At 43.1% G+C, this 18,610-nt stretch overlaps 1 protein-coding gene across 3 annotated transcripts in view; it reads right to left on the reverse strand.

The window, feature by feature from the left end:
• Positions 1-18,610, reverse strand: part of zeb2a (zinc finger E-box binding homeobox 2a) — a 65,241-nt gene that overhangs the window by 8,895 nt on the left and 37,736 nt on the right. For 2 of the 3 annotated variants that reach the window (XM_051402729.1, XM_051402731.1), the window contains 6 exons: positions 15,671-15,961; positions 12,758-12,814; positions 11,394-11,579; positions 10,931-11,145; positions 3,995-4,103; positions 637-2,522 (listed from right to left, as the gene is read on the reverse strand). In XM_051402729.1, the coding sequence (XP_051258689.1) occupies positions 637-2,522; positions 3,995-4,103; positions 10,931-11,145; positions 11,394-11,579; positions 12,758-12,814; positions 15,671-15,961 (2,744 nt within the window). Of the gene's footprint in view, positions 1-636; positions 2,523-3,994; positions 4,104-10,930; positions 11,146-11,393; positions 11,580-12,757; positions 12,815-15,670; positions 15,962-18,147; positions 18,586-18,610 lie in introns of those variants that run through there. The other variant, XM_051402730.1, reaches the window with a different exon arrangement.

Raw genomic sequence — 18,610 nt, forward strand, 5'->3', positions numbered from 1 at the left:
GACAACAGTTAGTTCAAAAGTTTTTCTGGAGTTTCCAGATGCAGCAATTTGCGCTGACAGACGTCCCTGATTTGCATAAAGTAACATGGACCGTTACATTAGGCGAATGAGGAGTGGCCGATGTGATGAGATGTGTAATGTGGTCGGGGTGAATGGTTTTAATTACCTAAACCATAGAGGGTCAACAGTCAGAAGGTTTTATTCCAACCTAAGAAGCCACCACTGATTAGCACTACTCCAAGTAGAGGGGAGGGACTCATTATCTATTGAGGTGATCAGTCGGATCTGGTTGGCATCCTCTGACCTAAACTAAACCAGACTTTAACCATAGAGTTGGAATATAAAGAAACAACCATATAAGTACATTTTGGAAAGCCCTGACAAATGACCAGATGTGGAACCAAGTCATTATTTTTTAAGTCCAAAGTATGTTCAGAAGGTCTTTTTTGATTTTGTCAGGTCGAGTCTAAATCAGTGCCTGCAATGGGCCGGTGCTCACCAGTACTGACACTTCAGAAAGTACCATTACGTCTTGTGGAGTACCGCAAGCAATTAAATTTGTGACTCAAGTCATGTGACTCAGCTCCACACCTCTGCAAAGGACCATCATGGACAATATCTAGATTGTAGTTTTACCTGGAAACCTGGTTTCCGTTGGTACTTTCTCCTTTGTTGCATTTCAGCAAATGTGGTTGCCCCGGTGGCGTAGGTGTAGGCCATATGGGGCAGGAAGCTCATGGGGTCGAGGCCTGGGTAGGGCCTGAGGCCTGGGATGGTGGCCTGGGCAGGAGACATGAAGGTGGGTGGAGGAAACGCCCCGTGAGGTGGCAGAGAAGTGTAGCCAGCAAAGGGATTAATCCCAAAGATGGGACTGGTGCTCTTCTCCAGCTGGTGGACGGAGTTCCCTCCACCATCAGAGCCCAGGACCTCCTTCTTGATGTTGCCCAGATCTAAGGGTCCTTGTGCCTCACCATTGCGCTCAGTGATGAAACCGTTGGGCCTGGGTCGCTTCTCTCCAACAGAGATGAGCTTCTGCGCCATATGTTTGGGTAGTGACAGATCCAGTGGTATATCCCCATGGGCATCCTCAGAAGCTAGGCTGTTTGGAGTGTAAGAGCTACTCTGAGAGTTTTTGGAGGAAGTAGAGGAAAGGTTGAGGGGTGATGGAGTGTTGCTCCTCAAGTGGTCCAAGGGGTCTAGTGGTTTGTCCCCTTTTGTCTGCCTGTTGGCTGTAAACTGGTTGGCCTTTGTGAGTCTGTGGGAGGCGTCACCATTAGTGAAGCCTCCGTGTAAATCTACAGCAGGTGAGCGGCTCAAGCTGTGGTTGACGTCCAGTCCGCTGCGGTCGGGAGGGGGCGACTTTTTCCTCAGACTGCCTCCAAAGTGGTTTTGGCTCTTCCACTGGGCAAACCACTCCTTGACAAACTCTTGAGGAAGGCCTACAGCAATTGAAATCTTGAGCAGTTCCTCGGAGTTGGGCTCAGTGTTCATGGCAAAATAGGCTTTGAGCACTGACACGTGGTCCTTGAAGGGGTTGATGGGGCTGGTGGCCCGCTCGTTACTGGACAGCTCAGAGGGCATTGAGCCCCTGCGGCCGCCAGGACTGCTCTCAGCCGGCTGCAGGACTGCTTTGATCTCCTCGTTCATTTTACACAGGTAGCGCTCATGTTGATGCAGTGGGATGGGCCCAGGGAAGGTCTCCTTGCAGTACTGGCAGGAGAATGGCAGGAACTGGTTCTGGCTGTTGTGGGATTTCTCCTCACCGCCAAGATCAACTGAGTGGTTTGGCTTCTCCTTCTTGACGTCTACTTGCCTCTTGGAGTCGTCAATCAGACTCTTGGCCTCGTTGACCTTCTCCAGCGTGTAGTCAATGATGCTCTTTGTGGGGCTACCATGGCCCACCACCTGGAAGCCAGCCTGGGCCAGCTTATGCTCCTCCATCTGGGCCCCCAGTTCCTTCATGTAGGCCCTGAGCTTGGAGATCTCCTCTGGGTTCCCGTCCATCTTCTGCCGGCACACAGTGTTGTCCACGATCTGAAGCACCTTCTGCACCTCGCTCAGGTTGTTTCCGAAAGGCCCTGCGTAGCCCAGTAGGGGGAGCTCTAACCCCATGCCTCCCAGATGTTGATGGGGGCTCTGGGAGGAGCTGTGGATGCCCAGTGGGCTTCCTCCGCGTCCATTTAAGTAAATGCCCGCTGCTCCAAACCCATGCTGAGAGGCCATCAGCAGCCGGTACTCGTTGAAGTCCATCGGCTCGGCTTTGATGTCCAGCTGACCCTGCTGGTCCAGAGGGCAGAGCGGTCGCCCGTTTTCCAGTTTGTGGCGGAGCTGGGCGAGGGCGGGGCTTCCAGGCGATGAGTTGGTGGAGTTGGGGGAGGAGCCAGGTTTGCTGTTGTTGCCATTGCGTACTCGTCCATTGACAGCGATCAGGCCGATGCATTTCTTGCTGCTGATGTGGGAGCTATATGAGCCGGAGTGGGAGAATCGCTTCTTACAGTTGGAGCACTCATACGGCTTTTCGCCTGCAACAAACATGAAATATGGATTATTGTTTAATGCTACATAAAGCCTGGCTGATCATGTTTACAGATTTTATTCAGCGGGTAAAAATGGTTTGGTGATAGTTTGAGCTACTATATGTACCATTTGGGCACTTTTTGCAGATATAAAGTCAGTTTATTATCATGGATGTTAATTATTTTATTAAGATTAGCATGGCACTAATAGGCTAAATTCAACTAGAATCAGTTTTTTTCCCTTTTCAAATATGTAACAAAATCCTTGTAAAAGTTTAGTGGGAAATTATTTAGCCATGCTAGCAGAGGATGGTAATGTCCGTCTGTCTGTCCTTCACTCTGAAATATCTCAACAATGTGATGAAATGTGGTTTGTTTATACCAATTACTTAATGTTGAATAATGTCCCTTGGCTTGGGAGTTGTGCTGTGTGCTAGGTTGCTAATATCACAAGTCAAAACATGCTAGCTTCAGTGCAGGGGTCCTGCCTTGGAGCAGCTTCCAGTGAACACAGCTGGACCCGGGGCCAAACACAATCTCAGTCTGACAAGGAATCCAGCACAGAGGTGGTTTTCTTGCCGAGTTTGGCTCCTGGCATCCAAGGGCTGAGTCAGTTAGCTTAGCTGCCCAGCGGACCAAACGGCAGTTAGCGGTTGGCTACTGATCAATCTGTCCATCAGGAACTCTGTAAATGACCTTGGTGCTGTAACTTTATTCCCTGTCGGTCTTCAAGGCTGTGTTGGATCCTGGTCCGGCTGCTGAGCCCGGTTCGGTCGCCTACTAACGGCAGCTACAGTTAGCAGCAGCTAATTAGTGGTTAGCAACATTAGCTAAAGCTATCTGTCCATCAGGAAACTCTGTAAATCACAGAGAGTTGAAGTTGAGCAGCCGGAGGACATCAGAGGGAAAATCAGGAAATATTTTCTCCATAAAATCTGATCCAGTTTAACAAAATCACTGAAAACAGTTAGAAAGCTGAGCAACAACTTTTCATTGTTTTACAGGAATCTACCATTTATACCTAAACAATGACTGTCTGTCAATGTTGGACAGATACTGGAGGACAGGAGACGCCTGAGATAAAAACACATTGATCCTGACTTCATGGGGACTTTAATCAGACACATAAATGCACATTTTTCTCCTTGTACAATAGCATTTCCTGTATAGTTTTTCTTTTTCTACTTTCATGTAGAATCTGCAGGTTTGAGCCTCAGTCAACACAATATCTATTCAGCAGCCTCATAGTGAATTGTGGCAGAATGACTGGACACAATGTGTGAATATGAATCATCCTGTACAGCATTAGTGTCTGTGCTGTAAAGGGAAATGTACCAGAGAGAGATACAATCAATGTTTGTTAAGGATTGTGTTCAGCTTTGATGTCACATCTGAAACAGGTTGACTGACTCTTCAGAAAATGTCATGAGTCACTAAGCTGATTATTAATTATAGGACGAGGAGGAGGGACGACTCACCGCTGTGAATACGAAGATGCTCCTTCAGGTGATGTTTGTATTTGAAGGCTTTTCCACATTCGCTGCATTTGAACTTGCGGTTTCCAGCTCCTTCGTTCAGCAGCGGCGGCTGCAGACAGAGAAACAAACAGTTATCATGTGACGGAGGACGAGTGGGAAGCAGATTACGAGGCAGTGGAACTGTAATAGTATTTAGTGAAGCAGATCTGATAGCGGCAGGAAGATTCTTTAAGTCTCTTTATCTGCAGCACTTTCTGAGAAACAGTGTGGGCTGACTCTGTTCAGAGGTGGCAGGCTGTGCTGAAGGTGCATTCCCAGCGTTTGAAATGCAAATGGAGAGATAAACAAACACAAACAGCATTGGGGGGAGACAGCGTTCCCCCCCAGACAGCAGCAGAGCCCAGAGACAGAAATCACTTCATTTAACATGCAGATGATTGTTGGAGAGGAGATAAACTCTACTATATAGAAAAGAACCATTTAACAGGAGGAAAAGTTTGTTTTTCTTCTCTTTGAATTTCATTGAAACCAAACCAAAGACATAAAAACAGGAACAGAAATCAGTGTGAGGAAGAACAACGAAACTGTGATAATTCATCACCATCAAAGACCCATAAAGACATATTTATAGCAGATAGAATAAGACCTGAAGTGATGAGCTCTCTGTATGTGTCAGACAGATATCTTTACAGCGCTGTGGTCAGCTGGAATTCACTGCTAGTGCAGAATACGGATCAGTTCAAATGTTTATTAAAACAATACCTGCAAGTATTCAAAAACTACAGTTAAACTGAGTTTGTGTGTAAATTAAAATGTGAACCTGGGTGAAAGTAAAAATCCCCTCAGCAGAATGTGAGCGGTTGAATATCCTGTTATTAGTAATGAATATGGAAAGCACTGAAGGATTTCCACTATGATTCTTTAAGAAGAACTTTGTATTAAATTTGTATTAATAAAGAAAGTTTTTTATGAATTCTTAAGAAAGTGTGATTGATTTATTTTTAATGTGTTGAATTTGTGTGTGTTTATGTGGTAACAGTGTGTATAAGTGTGTATGACTAATAAACACTTAAGGAGTGATGGTAACCTCTGCAGTACGTCTGCAGCCACTTGCTGTCTGTCAGAGGCTTCAACACTTTAAAGCTGCTAATAGGAACTACATGTTAATTATTCATATGAGGCTAGAAGACCTGATGCTGCATTCACAGGCAATCGGACAAACTGGAGGTCGTGTTAGTGGACGAGAGGACGGTGAACTGAGGTGAGCCTGGCTGTCCCTCACAGTGGACGAGCTGGACAACGAGACGCTAATAATGAATAAAGAATATTTAATAATAATAATAATAATAAGGACATCACCATAGCAACATGTTCTGTGACGTCCGTCTGTATGAATTATGTGAATGCAGCGTTCAGCTGGTACCAACCTGATCCTGCTCGCTAGTGTCAGGAAGGATGTAAGAACTGGTTTATTATTAATAATCAAACTTTAGATATTGAGTTGTTTATTGGCTTCAATCAGTGAACTCACGCTAGAAATAATCTGTACTCCTCAGGTTTGATCAGTAAATTTAACAATGTTTCAGTTTCAATTCAAAACTGTTTGAATTTCAGATTTTTATCCGCCGCCGCTGCGAACCTGAACCTGAATCTGAACCTGAACCTCAATCCGAACCAGAACCTCAACCAGAACCAGAACCTGAACCTGAACCTGAACATCACTACAGACAATATTCACAGCTCTGATTAATGTTAATGAGCCTTTGACTCTGCTGATGAGTGGACTGTAGACTGTCTGTACAGTTATTTAATATCACTGTAAACAGACTTTATTCAGAGGTTGGGAGTCTGTTGTTTGTCCATGTTGATAAAGTTTAAACATTTATATCTGTGTAGGAGATCTGAGCAGCTTTAAGAGGTTTTATACGTCCAGATCATTTCTATACCGTCCAGACTAGGACTCTAAAGGGGACCTGAGTCAGCTTTAATAATACAAACCCAATAAAATAAAAGAATCTCCGTGCTGTCACAGTTCACTGATAGATGGGACTGAAGGGCGGCGGGAGCTCACTGCAGTCCCTCCTCCTCCTCACATCCAGTCACCATCATCACTAATGACTCAGCACTTTCTGAAGCTGCTCGTTTTATTTGTTTCCACTGAAGTCCTCAGATCGGTTGGATCCAGTTCAATAACATTTATTTATTATTGATCAGCTCAGATCCTCCAGTCTGTTTCCGTTGTATACTGGAATTATATTTCTATCTCCTATATATTGTATTAATCAGAATATAGTTGATTTTATATGTTGTTAGATATAAATTATTATAATTATAATTAGGGACCGAGCCAGCGACCGCTGGAGGTCCCTATTGTATTTGCTATGTTTCTTCTTTTTAAAATTGACTTTTCGTATATGTTCAGGGGGGCAAAAACGCAATCAAAAGTGCTAAAAATAATAAGTAAATCTGAAATTCAAACAGTTTTGAATTGAAACTGAAACATTGTTAAATTTACTGATCAAACCTGAGGAGTACAGATTATTTCTAGTGTGAGTTCACTGATTGAAGCCAATAAACAACTTAATATCTAAAGTTTGATTATTAATAATAAACCAGTTCTTACATCCTTCCTGACACTAGCGAGCAGGATCAGGTTGGTACCAGCTGAACGCTGCATTCACATAATTCATACAGACGGACGTCACAGAACACATTCACCATTAAAATTTGTGCTATTCACGTTATTCCGTCAAACTTCGTGGATGTGGCGTGGCGTCCCGAGTCGTGCAATTTCAAACCTTCACCATGAAAGAGGGATTCGTCATAACTTCTGCGTACATGATCCGACTGCAACGAAACTTGACATGTTCGATAAGAGTCCCGCCCTGAACACGTCCATGTGATAATATTCAGTAATAGTCAGAGCGCCACCTAGTGGCAACAGGAAGTATCACGTTTTATACTTTCATGTTCTACTCCTAGCAGGATGATAAGACCGAGAAATGTACTTATAAAATGCAAAACACATTGTTGATGATATGTGATGACTGCGGAGAGGGGGCGTGTCTGTGGCATGGCGAGATTTTGAGGTATCGCCACAAAACACGAATTTGCTATAACTTGAGTGTACATTGTCCAATCGGCTCCAAACTTCACTTGTCTGATAAGAGTCCCGCCCTGAACACATAGTGATAGCGCCACCTAGTGGCAACAGGAAGTAAGTGCTGCGTGGTGATTTTGAGCCGATTTACGCGACATTTTCGTGTTCTGGTCCGCGCTTGTTACGTCGGCGCTTGACGTGGCCGCGGCGCACCCCGACGGCGTTCGTGACTCTGCCGCGGCACGCCCCGACGCGCGCCGGTGTGCGAGATCCCGTCCAACGCTGCTTGCAGCTTTAATTATTATTATTATTGTCCACCACCAGGATCAATAAAGTATTTCTTTAATTTAAAGAACTTCCTGTGATTTGGTTAATATTTCTATTAACTGTGCAGCTCTAGAAGAAACATATTCATGTGTATAAATATTTGTATATAATTTGCAGTAACAGGATGAACAATATCCTGATATGATTGATATTAAAGGTCAATAAATGGAGCTGTGTTGGTGCCTCCGTCCTCGGTGACTCTCACCGGCTCTCTTTAACAGTTTAACTCAGAGGAAGTACACATATAAACAAGCACTTAAAGTCATTTGGGGATTATGGTAGTTTAAAGCAGCAGCAGGAAAAGACCATCTGCTGCTGGTTACAGCAGGGAGGGGGGGTCAGGTATGGAGGAAATCTCATTATGATCACAGTCTAATTGGAAAATTGAATGATTCACTGCTTCGTTACCGACTCTAATGTGAGTTTTGGATCGTGAGCGGCAGCAAACAGGCGTGTGCAGGAAACATTTATCACAGCTTATTATTAGATTACCATTCAACACCCTCCACACGCTGCTGGAAACGGCACATATCTCAAACAGGAGTCTTTATTACTGATTTATAATCAAATCGGTCCCAGTTTCACTTCCAGCAGCCGATAAAATACAGCCAGGTTTTCAAAATATAACTCGGGATTATTAGGGACCTCACCAGCGACCGCTGGAGGTCCCTATTGTTTTTGCTTCGTTTCTTCTTCCCTATTTTTAGCACCATTGATTGCATTTTTGCCCCCCTGAACATATACGAAAAGTCAATTTTATTTGGCAAAGTGGTCAGGCCTGGTGGAAAATTTTATATTTTATGTTTTGCTTTCGGGTCCGCCACTAGGTGGCGCTACTATCATGAAAAGTGCGTTTAGGCTAATAACTCCTGCATCGTTTGTCACACATTCAAAAAACATATATCCACGCGTTTGGTGAATGGAGCTGAATCTTGCTATATAGGCCCCGCCCACTTACGCCTCAAATTTTTTTTCGTTAGAGCGCAAAATATCCTTAAACTACTTTTTCATGTTCCTCCTACATGCTTTGTCCGATTCGCACGAAATCTTTCACCTAGCACCTGGGGACCGCCCTGGCAGAAAGTAATTTGAAAATTTTTGAAATTTCAAAAAATAAGAACGCTATGAAATTCAAACTTCCTGTAGATTTTTCGTCAAAAAAGGAAGTGGACCATTTCTCCACATTGGTATGTCCGATTGACATCAAACTTGGGTCCTTAGTTCCTCATGTCTTCCTTAGGCATCGTGCACAATTTCAGGCCATCGCCTCTAGGTGGCGCTCTTTAAAATGAAGAAGTCTATATCTTCATAACGGCACATGTGATTGAAATGAAACTCGGGATGATGCTTGCCCATGGCTTCCTGAGGCTTGCTAAAAAATGTGTCAACAATCCGCCACTAGGTGGCGCTCTGGTGGCATGGTAAATCACTGTACGGAGACTGTAATAGTTATGAATATGAAATTCACAGGGACGTGTAGAGTGGTGCCTGAAGCTCACATACCAAAAATCGTGTTTGTCGTGTTTGTAGCCGCCCCTACAGGATAAAAAAACTGCAGCCCCGGTGCCACGTTTCACCGATATGTACGAAACTCAGTAGGCACGTGTAACATGTCGGGACATACAAAAAAGCCTCTTGGACCCATACCCGAAACCCCACAGGAAGTCGGCCATTTTGATTTTCATTTTCACTTTCTGTGAATTTTCCGCGTTGTATTTGAACAAACTCCTCCTAGGGAATTTATCGGACATGCTTAAAAATTTGTGAGTACAGTCAAAAAATGGTGCTGATTAAAAGTTGTGCTATTTGTGCATGTACATTAAAGGGCGTGTCCGTGGCGTGCCATCAAAGTTGGTCAGGTTGAATCAAATGTGAAACTGTGATGCCATTTCCGATATTTTGCAATGATTTTCAGCATTTTTTTGCGTTGTATTTGAACGAACTCCTCCTAGAGGATTTATCAGATCTGCTTCAAAATTGGTCAGTACAGTCAAAAAATGGTGCTCATCAAAAGTTGTGCTATTTGTGACTGTACGTTAAAGGGCGTGTCCGTGGCGTTCCCTCAAAGTTGGCCAGGTTGAATCGAATGTCAAACTGTGATGCTATTTCTGGCATTTAAGGGCTTCTGTTTTAACTAACTCCTCCTACAGATTTTATCAGATTGACTTCAAATTCGATCACTTCAATCTACACACATTGGTTATCAAAGGTCGTGCTATTTGTGACTGTATGTTTAACCGTGTGCCCGTGACGACGTGTCGAATTCCACTGATTGGCCATCAAACAGATAGTACTCATCTTCAGTGTACAGTCCCACCCTGAACACGTCCTCATAACTTCAGCGTACATGATCCAATCTCAATGAAACTTCACGTGTTTGATAACAGTCCCACCCTGAACACGTCTACATGACAATATTCAGACATAGTGATAGCGCCACCTACGGGCAACAGGAAGTAAGCGCTGCGTGGCGATTTTGAGCTGATTAACGGCAGATTTTCATGTTGTGGTCCGCACGTGTTACGACGGCACGGGACGCGGCCGCAGCACGCCCCGAGTTGCGTGGAGTGCGAGGTCCCGCCCAACGCTGCTTGCAGCTTTAATTATTATTATTATTGTATTATTATTCTGTTTCTGTTCACTTTGAATGAAGTTACGATGATCTGAAGTTACCAAGCTCCTCTCCTGTGGAACCAGCTTCCAGTTGTGGTTCGGGAGGCAGACACCCTCACCACATTCAAGAGTAGGCTTAAAACATTCCTCTTTGATAAAGCTTATAGTTAGGGCTGGATCAGGTGAGTCCTGAACCATCCCTTAGTTATGCTGCTACAGGCCTAGACTATCGGGGGATTTCCCATGGTGCACTGAGCTCCTCCCTTCCTCTCTCTTTCTGCACTCATTCATGTTCCATTAATGCATGTTAGTAACTTCACTTCTTCCCCTGAGTTCTTGTGCTTTCTCGTCTCACAGGTTCTTATCGATCCTGGTGGAGCCTCCTGCCATGGTCCTGCTAGATTGCCATGGCCAATACTGTTGTTGCTGTGCACCTGTCTGTCTGTCTGTCTGTCTATCTCTCTCTCTCTCTCTCTTTCACCCCAACTGGTCGAGACAGACGACCACCCACCTAGAGCCGAAGGATCTGTCCTAGGTTTCTGCCTTTTAACAGGCAGTTTTTCCTTGCCCTTGTCGCCAAGGTCTTGCTCATGGTGGTACTGTTGGGTCTCTGTAAATAATGTTTTAAAGAGTTCGGTCTAGACCTGCTCTATTTGAAAAGTGTCCTGAGATAACTTCTGTTATGAATTGGCGCTATACAAATAAAATTGAATTGAATTGAATTGAAGGTAAAATTAGTGTTTCTGTCTATGGAGTCTGGTGGAGAGTGATAGTTATATTACGGCTGTTTGTGGTTAAACTAAAGGTCTGTCTCTGTAGGGATCCTTTCCATAATGCTGTCAGACACTGAGAATACGATGCACAGAACCACAGAAGAAGAGAAAGGTGTGCTGTACCTGGTCTGTGGTGGGTTTGTGTGTGGTCATGTGACGCTCCAGCTGAGCGCGGTGGCTGAAGGTGTCAGCACACAGCGGGCAGCTGAAGCTCTCCTCGTTCTTCTCGTGGCGATATTTGATGTGTTCCTTCAGAGACGTCAGGCGCTTGTAGCCGCGGTCGCAGTACGGACAGGTGAGCAGCTGGGCGAAGTCGTCAGGTGTGCCGGACAGCAGGTCTGCAGCCAGAGGGAGAGGTCAAAGGTCAGGAGAAAGGGTCAGTGTAACAGACTGCCTTGTTGATTCTTATGATTTTATTCATCTTTCTTTGTTTGTCTGATCTTTTTACTTTTATTTTTCCCAACATCTGTTTGCTAAAATAATAATTTAATTTATAATTCATATTTTTGTTTCGTTTTCATAAATAAAGTCAGTTTGTATTAATGTATATTTTTTACGTTATATTTATGATGTTTGTAGTTTTTACCATGCTCGCTCTCGTCCTGTCCGATGGCCTCGGGCGTGCCCAGTCGTGTCACCTCCTCTGGGGCTTCTGGGTAAATTATGGCGGTGTCACTGCGCTGCAGGTATTCGGCGATGGTTGCCGGGTGACCGTCGCTCTTGTCCAGTTTACGTTTCAGGAAATACTCGTCCAGCTCGGAGACGCCTTTCACTGATCACAGGAAACAGGTGATGAGTTCAGGAGGTTCTTAGTTGAGTTTAGTTTAAATAAACCTTTTGTTTAATAAGAAACCTGTGCTATATATATAATATAAATATTATTATATTATATATTTTAAATGTGAACTATAGAGGACCCAGAATCCTGCCCTGTGGGACACCTTTATTTCAAGAACTATTGGAAACTACTGATTTGCTTCTTTTAAAGGAGTTTTTCAACAGGAACAAACTGTAACTTAACAATGATCAATTATATCTATATCATAACAATATATATATATATATATATATACATATATAAGGCAGGAAAAGCAAAATAGGGAAATAAAAAACAAACGAGTCGAAATGGGATACTGAATGTTATTTTTATTAACTGTTGACTTGGTCACATTATGAGATACTTTTACAGGGAAAATAAAGTGAAGTGATGTGAAATTAGTTTCCAATAAAAAATGATTAAATGAATGAAACTGAAAAAAATCCATATTTTTCCCATAATAAGTATTATTAAAAAAACTTTCTTTCAAGGAAACTTCCTCATTTGTCATCAGAAAATTACGACCTGTTAAAGAAAACATTACGTCAGAATTATGAGAAAAGAAACTGCAGGAAGTTGTGAACCTTTGACCAACCATCGTTGTTTCCCATAAACTAATTTCACTTTATTAGAATCTCAAAATATGACCTAATAAGTTAATTCAGATATTATTCACTATCTCGTTTTGAGTGTTTTGTTTTTCGTTCCTTGTTGTTGATATTTTTTGTTAAAATATTTTTTTCATAATTAATAAATAAATGTTGTTAAAAACTTTAAAAGAAGTAAATCAGTAGTTTCCAACAGTTGTTAAAGTGAAGGCGTCCCACAGGGCAGGATTCTGGGTCCTCTCACAAGGTAGTTTACAACAATGATTACTAACTACTATTAACACTATTATTACTATTACTACTATTACTACTATTGCTACTATTATTACTATTATTACGAGTACTAGGGATTTTATTCTCACTCGAACAAGTTTCCTTGAATTATACAAAAACATTTAAATGGTACAATTTTCAGTTATCTGATGATGTTAATGGGGGACTAGGGTGGGGTAATATGATCATATCTATGTGTTTATGTTTTTTTAAACATACATAGATGATAATAAAATTAATTATTGATCTCACCTGAACCGTTCCCCGCTGCCTCTGGACCGAGAGGTTCATACTCGTCCTTCCTGTCATCTGTTAAATAAAACAACAGAAAACAGAGATATTTATCTTCCTCCTCCTCCTCCTCCAGGGGTGTTTGGATGATCGGAGGCCTGAGTGCTGCTGCAGGCGGTCTAACAGAACCACAATCTGAAGGTATTTTCCATATAATGAGTGAAAGCTCAACTGTGGCCTATTGTGTTTGTTCCTCCTGGGCCTCCTCATGTGACTCCTCAACAGGAGTCACAAGTATCATAAGCTTCATTCAGCCCATCAAAGGAGGGACACACCTCCTCCTCCTCCTCCTCCTCCCACAACAACAGACAGGGCGAGCGAGAGGGTGAGGAGGGAGGGGGTGAGGAGGGAGGACAGCAGAATAAATACATGTGTAATTTCACTCACAACCATAAAAGCTCATTATTTTATTGACTTTATAAATATGTGACTCACATTTAATTATAATGTAAATATAATATTTTAATATCAGCAGCTTCATCTGCAGCGACTTATTGATGACAGCAATTTTTTCATTAAATCCATCAGATCTGATCAGAAACAACTTCTTTTTAGGATGTTTGTTTCCTTATGAAAACGTCTGTAAATTAGCTTTAGCTAAAGCTAGCTGTGACTAACACGTACTTCCTGTTGATGTTTACATGTTCACACAAAGTGTTGACTGTTGGGGGAGGAGCTAGCTGCTAGCCACAAGCTAACAGTAAGGTTTAATATTATGTCCATTTTAAAGTTTAAATAAAGTTTAAATCAGCAGTTACAGTGTTTTCTTCCTCCTGTTGTTGTTGTTGTTGTTGTTGTAGAAAGTAAAATGGAGTCTTTGTGTTTTCATTCCTCTTTTTTTTTCTTTCCTCGAGAGACAAGATGGAGGAATAATAACTGTTTCACTTCTTCTTCTGTTTGTGGTTCAAATGTTTCTGAGTCAACAGCTTCTATCTGTCTGTCTGTCTGTCTGTTTGTCTGTCTGTCTCTCAGTCTCTCTCTCTGTCTGTCTGTCTGTCTGTCTGTCTGTCTGTTGGTCTGTCTGTCTGTTTGTCTGTCTGTCTCTCAGTCTCTCTCTCTCTGTCTGTCTGTCTGCGATGGTGACGGTGACGGTGGCAGAGAGGAGGACACTGGACAAACTGCTGGACATTACTGACAATGCCAGCCACCTAGGGTTGCCATTTCCTTCACATCAAAAAGGAGGACACTTTGCATACACGGGGACACGCAAGCAGATATTTGTTTGGTATGATCCAGTTTTATATTTTAATGTTTTTCCACCAGATTACATAAAGGTGCATACACATACCACATAGCTAATAATAAATATACAAGATACAGCTCTTGACAACGTGCCCTTCAGATTCAGATTACATATGAGCATTTTCAGAATTTCAGTCCAACAACCGACGTTAGCTCACGTTACGTTCTCTGTAGCTGAGAGTTTGATTGACTGCCTGGTGGTAACCTAGCAACTGCGGTGATGGAGTGGCAAATCAACACATGGCTCATTTTAATATTTAAATGAGCCATGTGTTGATAGGTCAGGACACGAAAATGTAACCAATGAAATTACTTATTTTGACACATTTTTAGCCAATAAGTATTAAACTAACAAGGTAATGTGTCAAAAGGCGGACCTTTTTTGTTATTTTCTCAAAAGGAGGACAAATGAGTGTCCGGTTTAAGGCTGTGTCGCAGCCGGACAGGGTGTTTAAAAGCCGGACTGTCCGGCCTAAAGCCAGACGAATGGCCACCCTACAGCCACCCCCTGCACACCGTCATCAGCAACCAGAGGAGCCTGTTCAGTGAAAGGCTGCTCCTTCCCAAGTGTAGGACCAACAGACTCAAGAACTCCTTTGTCCCTCATGCCATCACACTCTACAACTCCTCACTCGAGGGGAGGAGGAAATAGGGTAAAGAGGACAGAAGGGAAGGAGTGGTAGCCACTCACTGTGCAATAATAATAATAATCTACTCATACATACCTGGACACTCTTCTTCTTTTTTTGTGCAATAACTTAATCCACTAAGTGCAATAATTTAATTTAACTGCTAATTTCTGCTAATGTCATTTATCCACTGTATAATAACACAATGCCATATACAGTCCTATATATTTATCTTTATTTATCTATATTTATCCTCTATACAGTTCTCTACATTTATTTGATTTGATGTGATTTTACTTTTATTCTTATCTCTACTTTCTATATTTAGCTAAGAATTTATTGTTTAGTCTCTCTCTCTCTGTCTGTCTGTCTCTCTGTCTGTCTGTCTGTCTGTCTCTCTATCTGTCTCTCTCTCAGTCTCTCTCTCTCTCTCTGTCTGTCTGTCTGTCTGTCTGTCTGTCTCTCTCTGTCTCTCTCCCCTTCAGTCTTCATTCAGCCTTATATGTCCCACCACTTCCTGTCAGGTGACTGAAGAGTCCACTCAGTAACACCAGACGAAGACGAAGTACAGGAAGTGGATCAAAACTGTTCTGATTGATTGATTAAACAAAGACATTTCGATTTGATAGTTTTTGATTTGATAAACAAAAACTCTTCATCATGGCGGACTCCGCCAGGAGGTAAACGTCTCAATTTGAGGTAACAAATGAATATTATTAATATAACAGTACAATAACACATTACATTAGAGTAATATTAAATTATTAATATCATGTTATTGATGAAATAATATTACATTAATGTTATATTATTATTATTTTACACACTGGAACTTTAATAGATAAAAAATAAGTTTTACAGTTGATTTCTCCTGATAAACATTATTTTATTATTTTTCAGTTTGATGTTTTAGGTCCTTTAGTAGAAGTTATTCGTATTAAACTGCAGTTGAAGCTCCTGCGCTCTGATCAAAAGCTCCAGAATGAGCGCCGTGCTGACTCACCGCCGCCGTTCAGGTGTCCGTTGCTGTCGTCCCCAAACCTCCAGTGGTGGTGGTTCTGGGGTCCCTCCCGGCCCTCTGAGCCCTCCGGGTCCCGGTAGGACAGCAGGGCGTGGGCAACCCGGGGCGACGCCTCCAGAGCGGGCAGGCCGGCTGGGCTGCCTGCATCTTCATCCTCCCCTCCTCCTCCTCCTCCTCCTCCACCATTAGCGAGGCCGCCGTCCTCAGAGACCAGGTTCCTGTCGTCCTCGTCTGTCTCCGAACCCGTCTCCACCACATTCTCATAGTTCAACACTGCAACACAAACACAACAGCACACTGTGAGGAAGAGGAGGAAGAGGAGGAGAGGAGGAGGAGGGGGATGAGGAGGAGGAGGGAGAGGAGGAGGAATATGAAGAGGGGGAGGCACATTCCTGCGCTGGGAGGCTTTTTCTGTGCGACTCTCAGGGGACCGAACACTAAATGTTCCATGACTGGTTCAGACGGGGGACACAGGCTGCACCAAAGCAGCCCATTAGCTTAGCTTAGCATAAAGTCTGGAAGCAGGGGGAAACAGCTAGCCTGGCTCAGTCCAAAGCTAACTAGCTGAGTAAGACGTGATATCGTGTTTACATTGTGTCAAACAGACCATCAGACAGCAGGTTGGAGGTTCAGGCCGAGTGCTGCCAGGACTTAGGAAATATTGAATTATTATTTCTCACACACGGCGTGGCAGACTGGCTCCACAGCGCCCCCCACAGCCCAAATGTAGACGGTGTGCAGATCACTGGGGCACAGTGGGAGGAAGCGCACACGGACGACTTTAACCCGTTTCTCAAGTTACGAAGAAAAATGTTACATTTTGTAAGAAATATTATAAAAGTAAGATCAATAACTGATCATCTACTTCCTGTTGGTGTGTGAGCCGGCAGAATATTTACGTCTATAATGTGATATATAATAATCCCACAGACCTGCCTCAGTCTGAGGGGGCGGAGGGGAGTAAAGCACCATGACATCATGGGAACCAGCTCTCGGGGCCGAGGTCGGCCAGAAAAGGGAACAATTTTCAGCCTCATTCTCACTCGCTGTATCCTAATAAAGCAATATTTCGACAAGCTCTCATGCGTCTTATCTGAGGAGGCGGCTGCCAGCTCAGTGGCTGCAGTGAAGCTCTTTCTCCTCCGGGGATTTTATCTGCTGCCAGTTTCCAAACTGTAAACCTTTACATCCGAGTGGCGTGCAGGTTCCCAGGAAGGGAGAATAAAATACAGCTTCTCAGGTTTTTTTCTTCTTCCCCTTCGGGTACACGGAGATTAGTCTGCATATCTGCTCATAATATGATCTTTGTCTGTGGCACTTGCCTCCCGGACAACTGCGCAACAGGTGCAAATTAAAAAGGGGATCCACGGTGGGCCGGGCCGAAATCTGCTGACCTGGGCTGAATACCAAGAGCAGGGGCGGGGGTGGAGGGCGTGGGACAAAACCGGCTTTAATAAGAGGTGTGACCGGCAGGATTTAGGGGCAGTTCAGACCGGGTAATGCCCTCTGTGATCAGAAAGAAGAAAAGAGAAAGAAAAGAAAGAGCTGAAAAGTGAGACGTGAATGCTCGTTGTGTGGTCTAAGGTATATGTTGGGATATAATATGATCTCACTCAACGACTTAACCCCAGGACCCCCCCACACATCCCCAGACCCCCCCACACATCCACCACTATTGTGCTGTTTAACTTTTGGCTGAAAATACTGTGACCTGCAGCAGCAGCAGGAAGAATATTCACTGCAGTTTGTTCACTGGCAGCAGTCAAATGTATTAAAGAATACTACAAAATAATACAAAATACTAAAAAAATACTACAAAATAATACAAGTAGTAGTAGTTATCTCTTTATTAACAGTTATAAGTTGTAATTATCTCTTTATTAACAGTTATAAGTTGTAGTTATCTCTTTATTAACAGTATTAAGTTGCACTTAACTCTTTATTAACAGTATTAAGTTGTAGTTATCTCTTTATTAACAGTATTAAGTTGTACTTAACTCTTTATTAACAGTATTAAGTTGTAGTTATCTCTTTATTAACAGTATTAAGTTGTACTTAACTCTTTATTAACAGTATTAAGTTGTAGTTATCTCTTTATTAACAGTATTAAGTTGTAATTAACTCTTTATTAACGGTTATAAGTTGTAGTTATCTCTTTATTAACAGTATTAAGTTGTAATTAACTCTTTATTAACAGTTATAAATTGTAGTTAACTCTTTATTTACAGTTATAGTTATGAATAATCTGTAGTGGATTAAAGAATCTCAGATGTGTATAATTACTATAACTGTTGTCGTGGTAAGGGATTTTCTTTATTTTTGCTGACAGAAGGTCACAGGAGTCATTCCACCTTAAAATTCCTGAGGGCTGTGATTGGTCGCTGCAGTGTGTGTCTGTGCTGTGATTGGTCGGTGTGTGCGTTGGTGGGCAGCAGGCGGACACACACAGAGGCTCTGACCTCCCAAACAAAAGACATTCATGGCGCTGTTTGCCTGCTGGGTCACATGACTCTGGCAGAGTGGCAGATGTCACCGGGGGCAACGCAGCCGGCTCATCTGAAAACACCGGCCACCATTTTGTTCCTGCACACACACACAAACACACACACACACACACACACACACCTTGCAGCTCTGTATGTTTAAAAGTTTTATTATCGATGAGTTTGACGGACGCTGTCGTCGCTCTCGCCACTCCTCCATTGTGCCGCCGCCGCGACCTGCTAATCTCACAGAGCTCTATTGTGAGCAGCCGTCACCTCTGCAGCCGTCCGGCCTTTGTGTCCATTCAGGGAGTCGAACACAAAGCAGCGACGACACACCTCCTCCCCCCTCTAACCGGGTGATTTACAAAGACACATTAATCTTCTCCCTCTCCTCCCCCGTCCTCCCTCTCCTCTCTCGTCCTCTCTCCTCCCCCCA

The sequence above is a fragment of the Dicentrarchus labrax genome, unplaced genomic scaffold, assembly GCF_905237075.1.
Source record: "Dicentrarchus labrax unplaced genomic scaffold, dlabrax2021, whole genome shotgun sequence".
NCBI classification, from domain to species: domain Eukaryota; kingdom Metazoa; phylum Chordata; class Actinopteri; family Moronidae; genus Dicentrarchus; species Dicentrarchus labrax.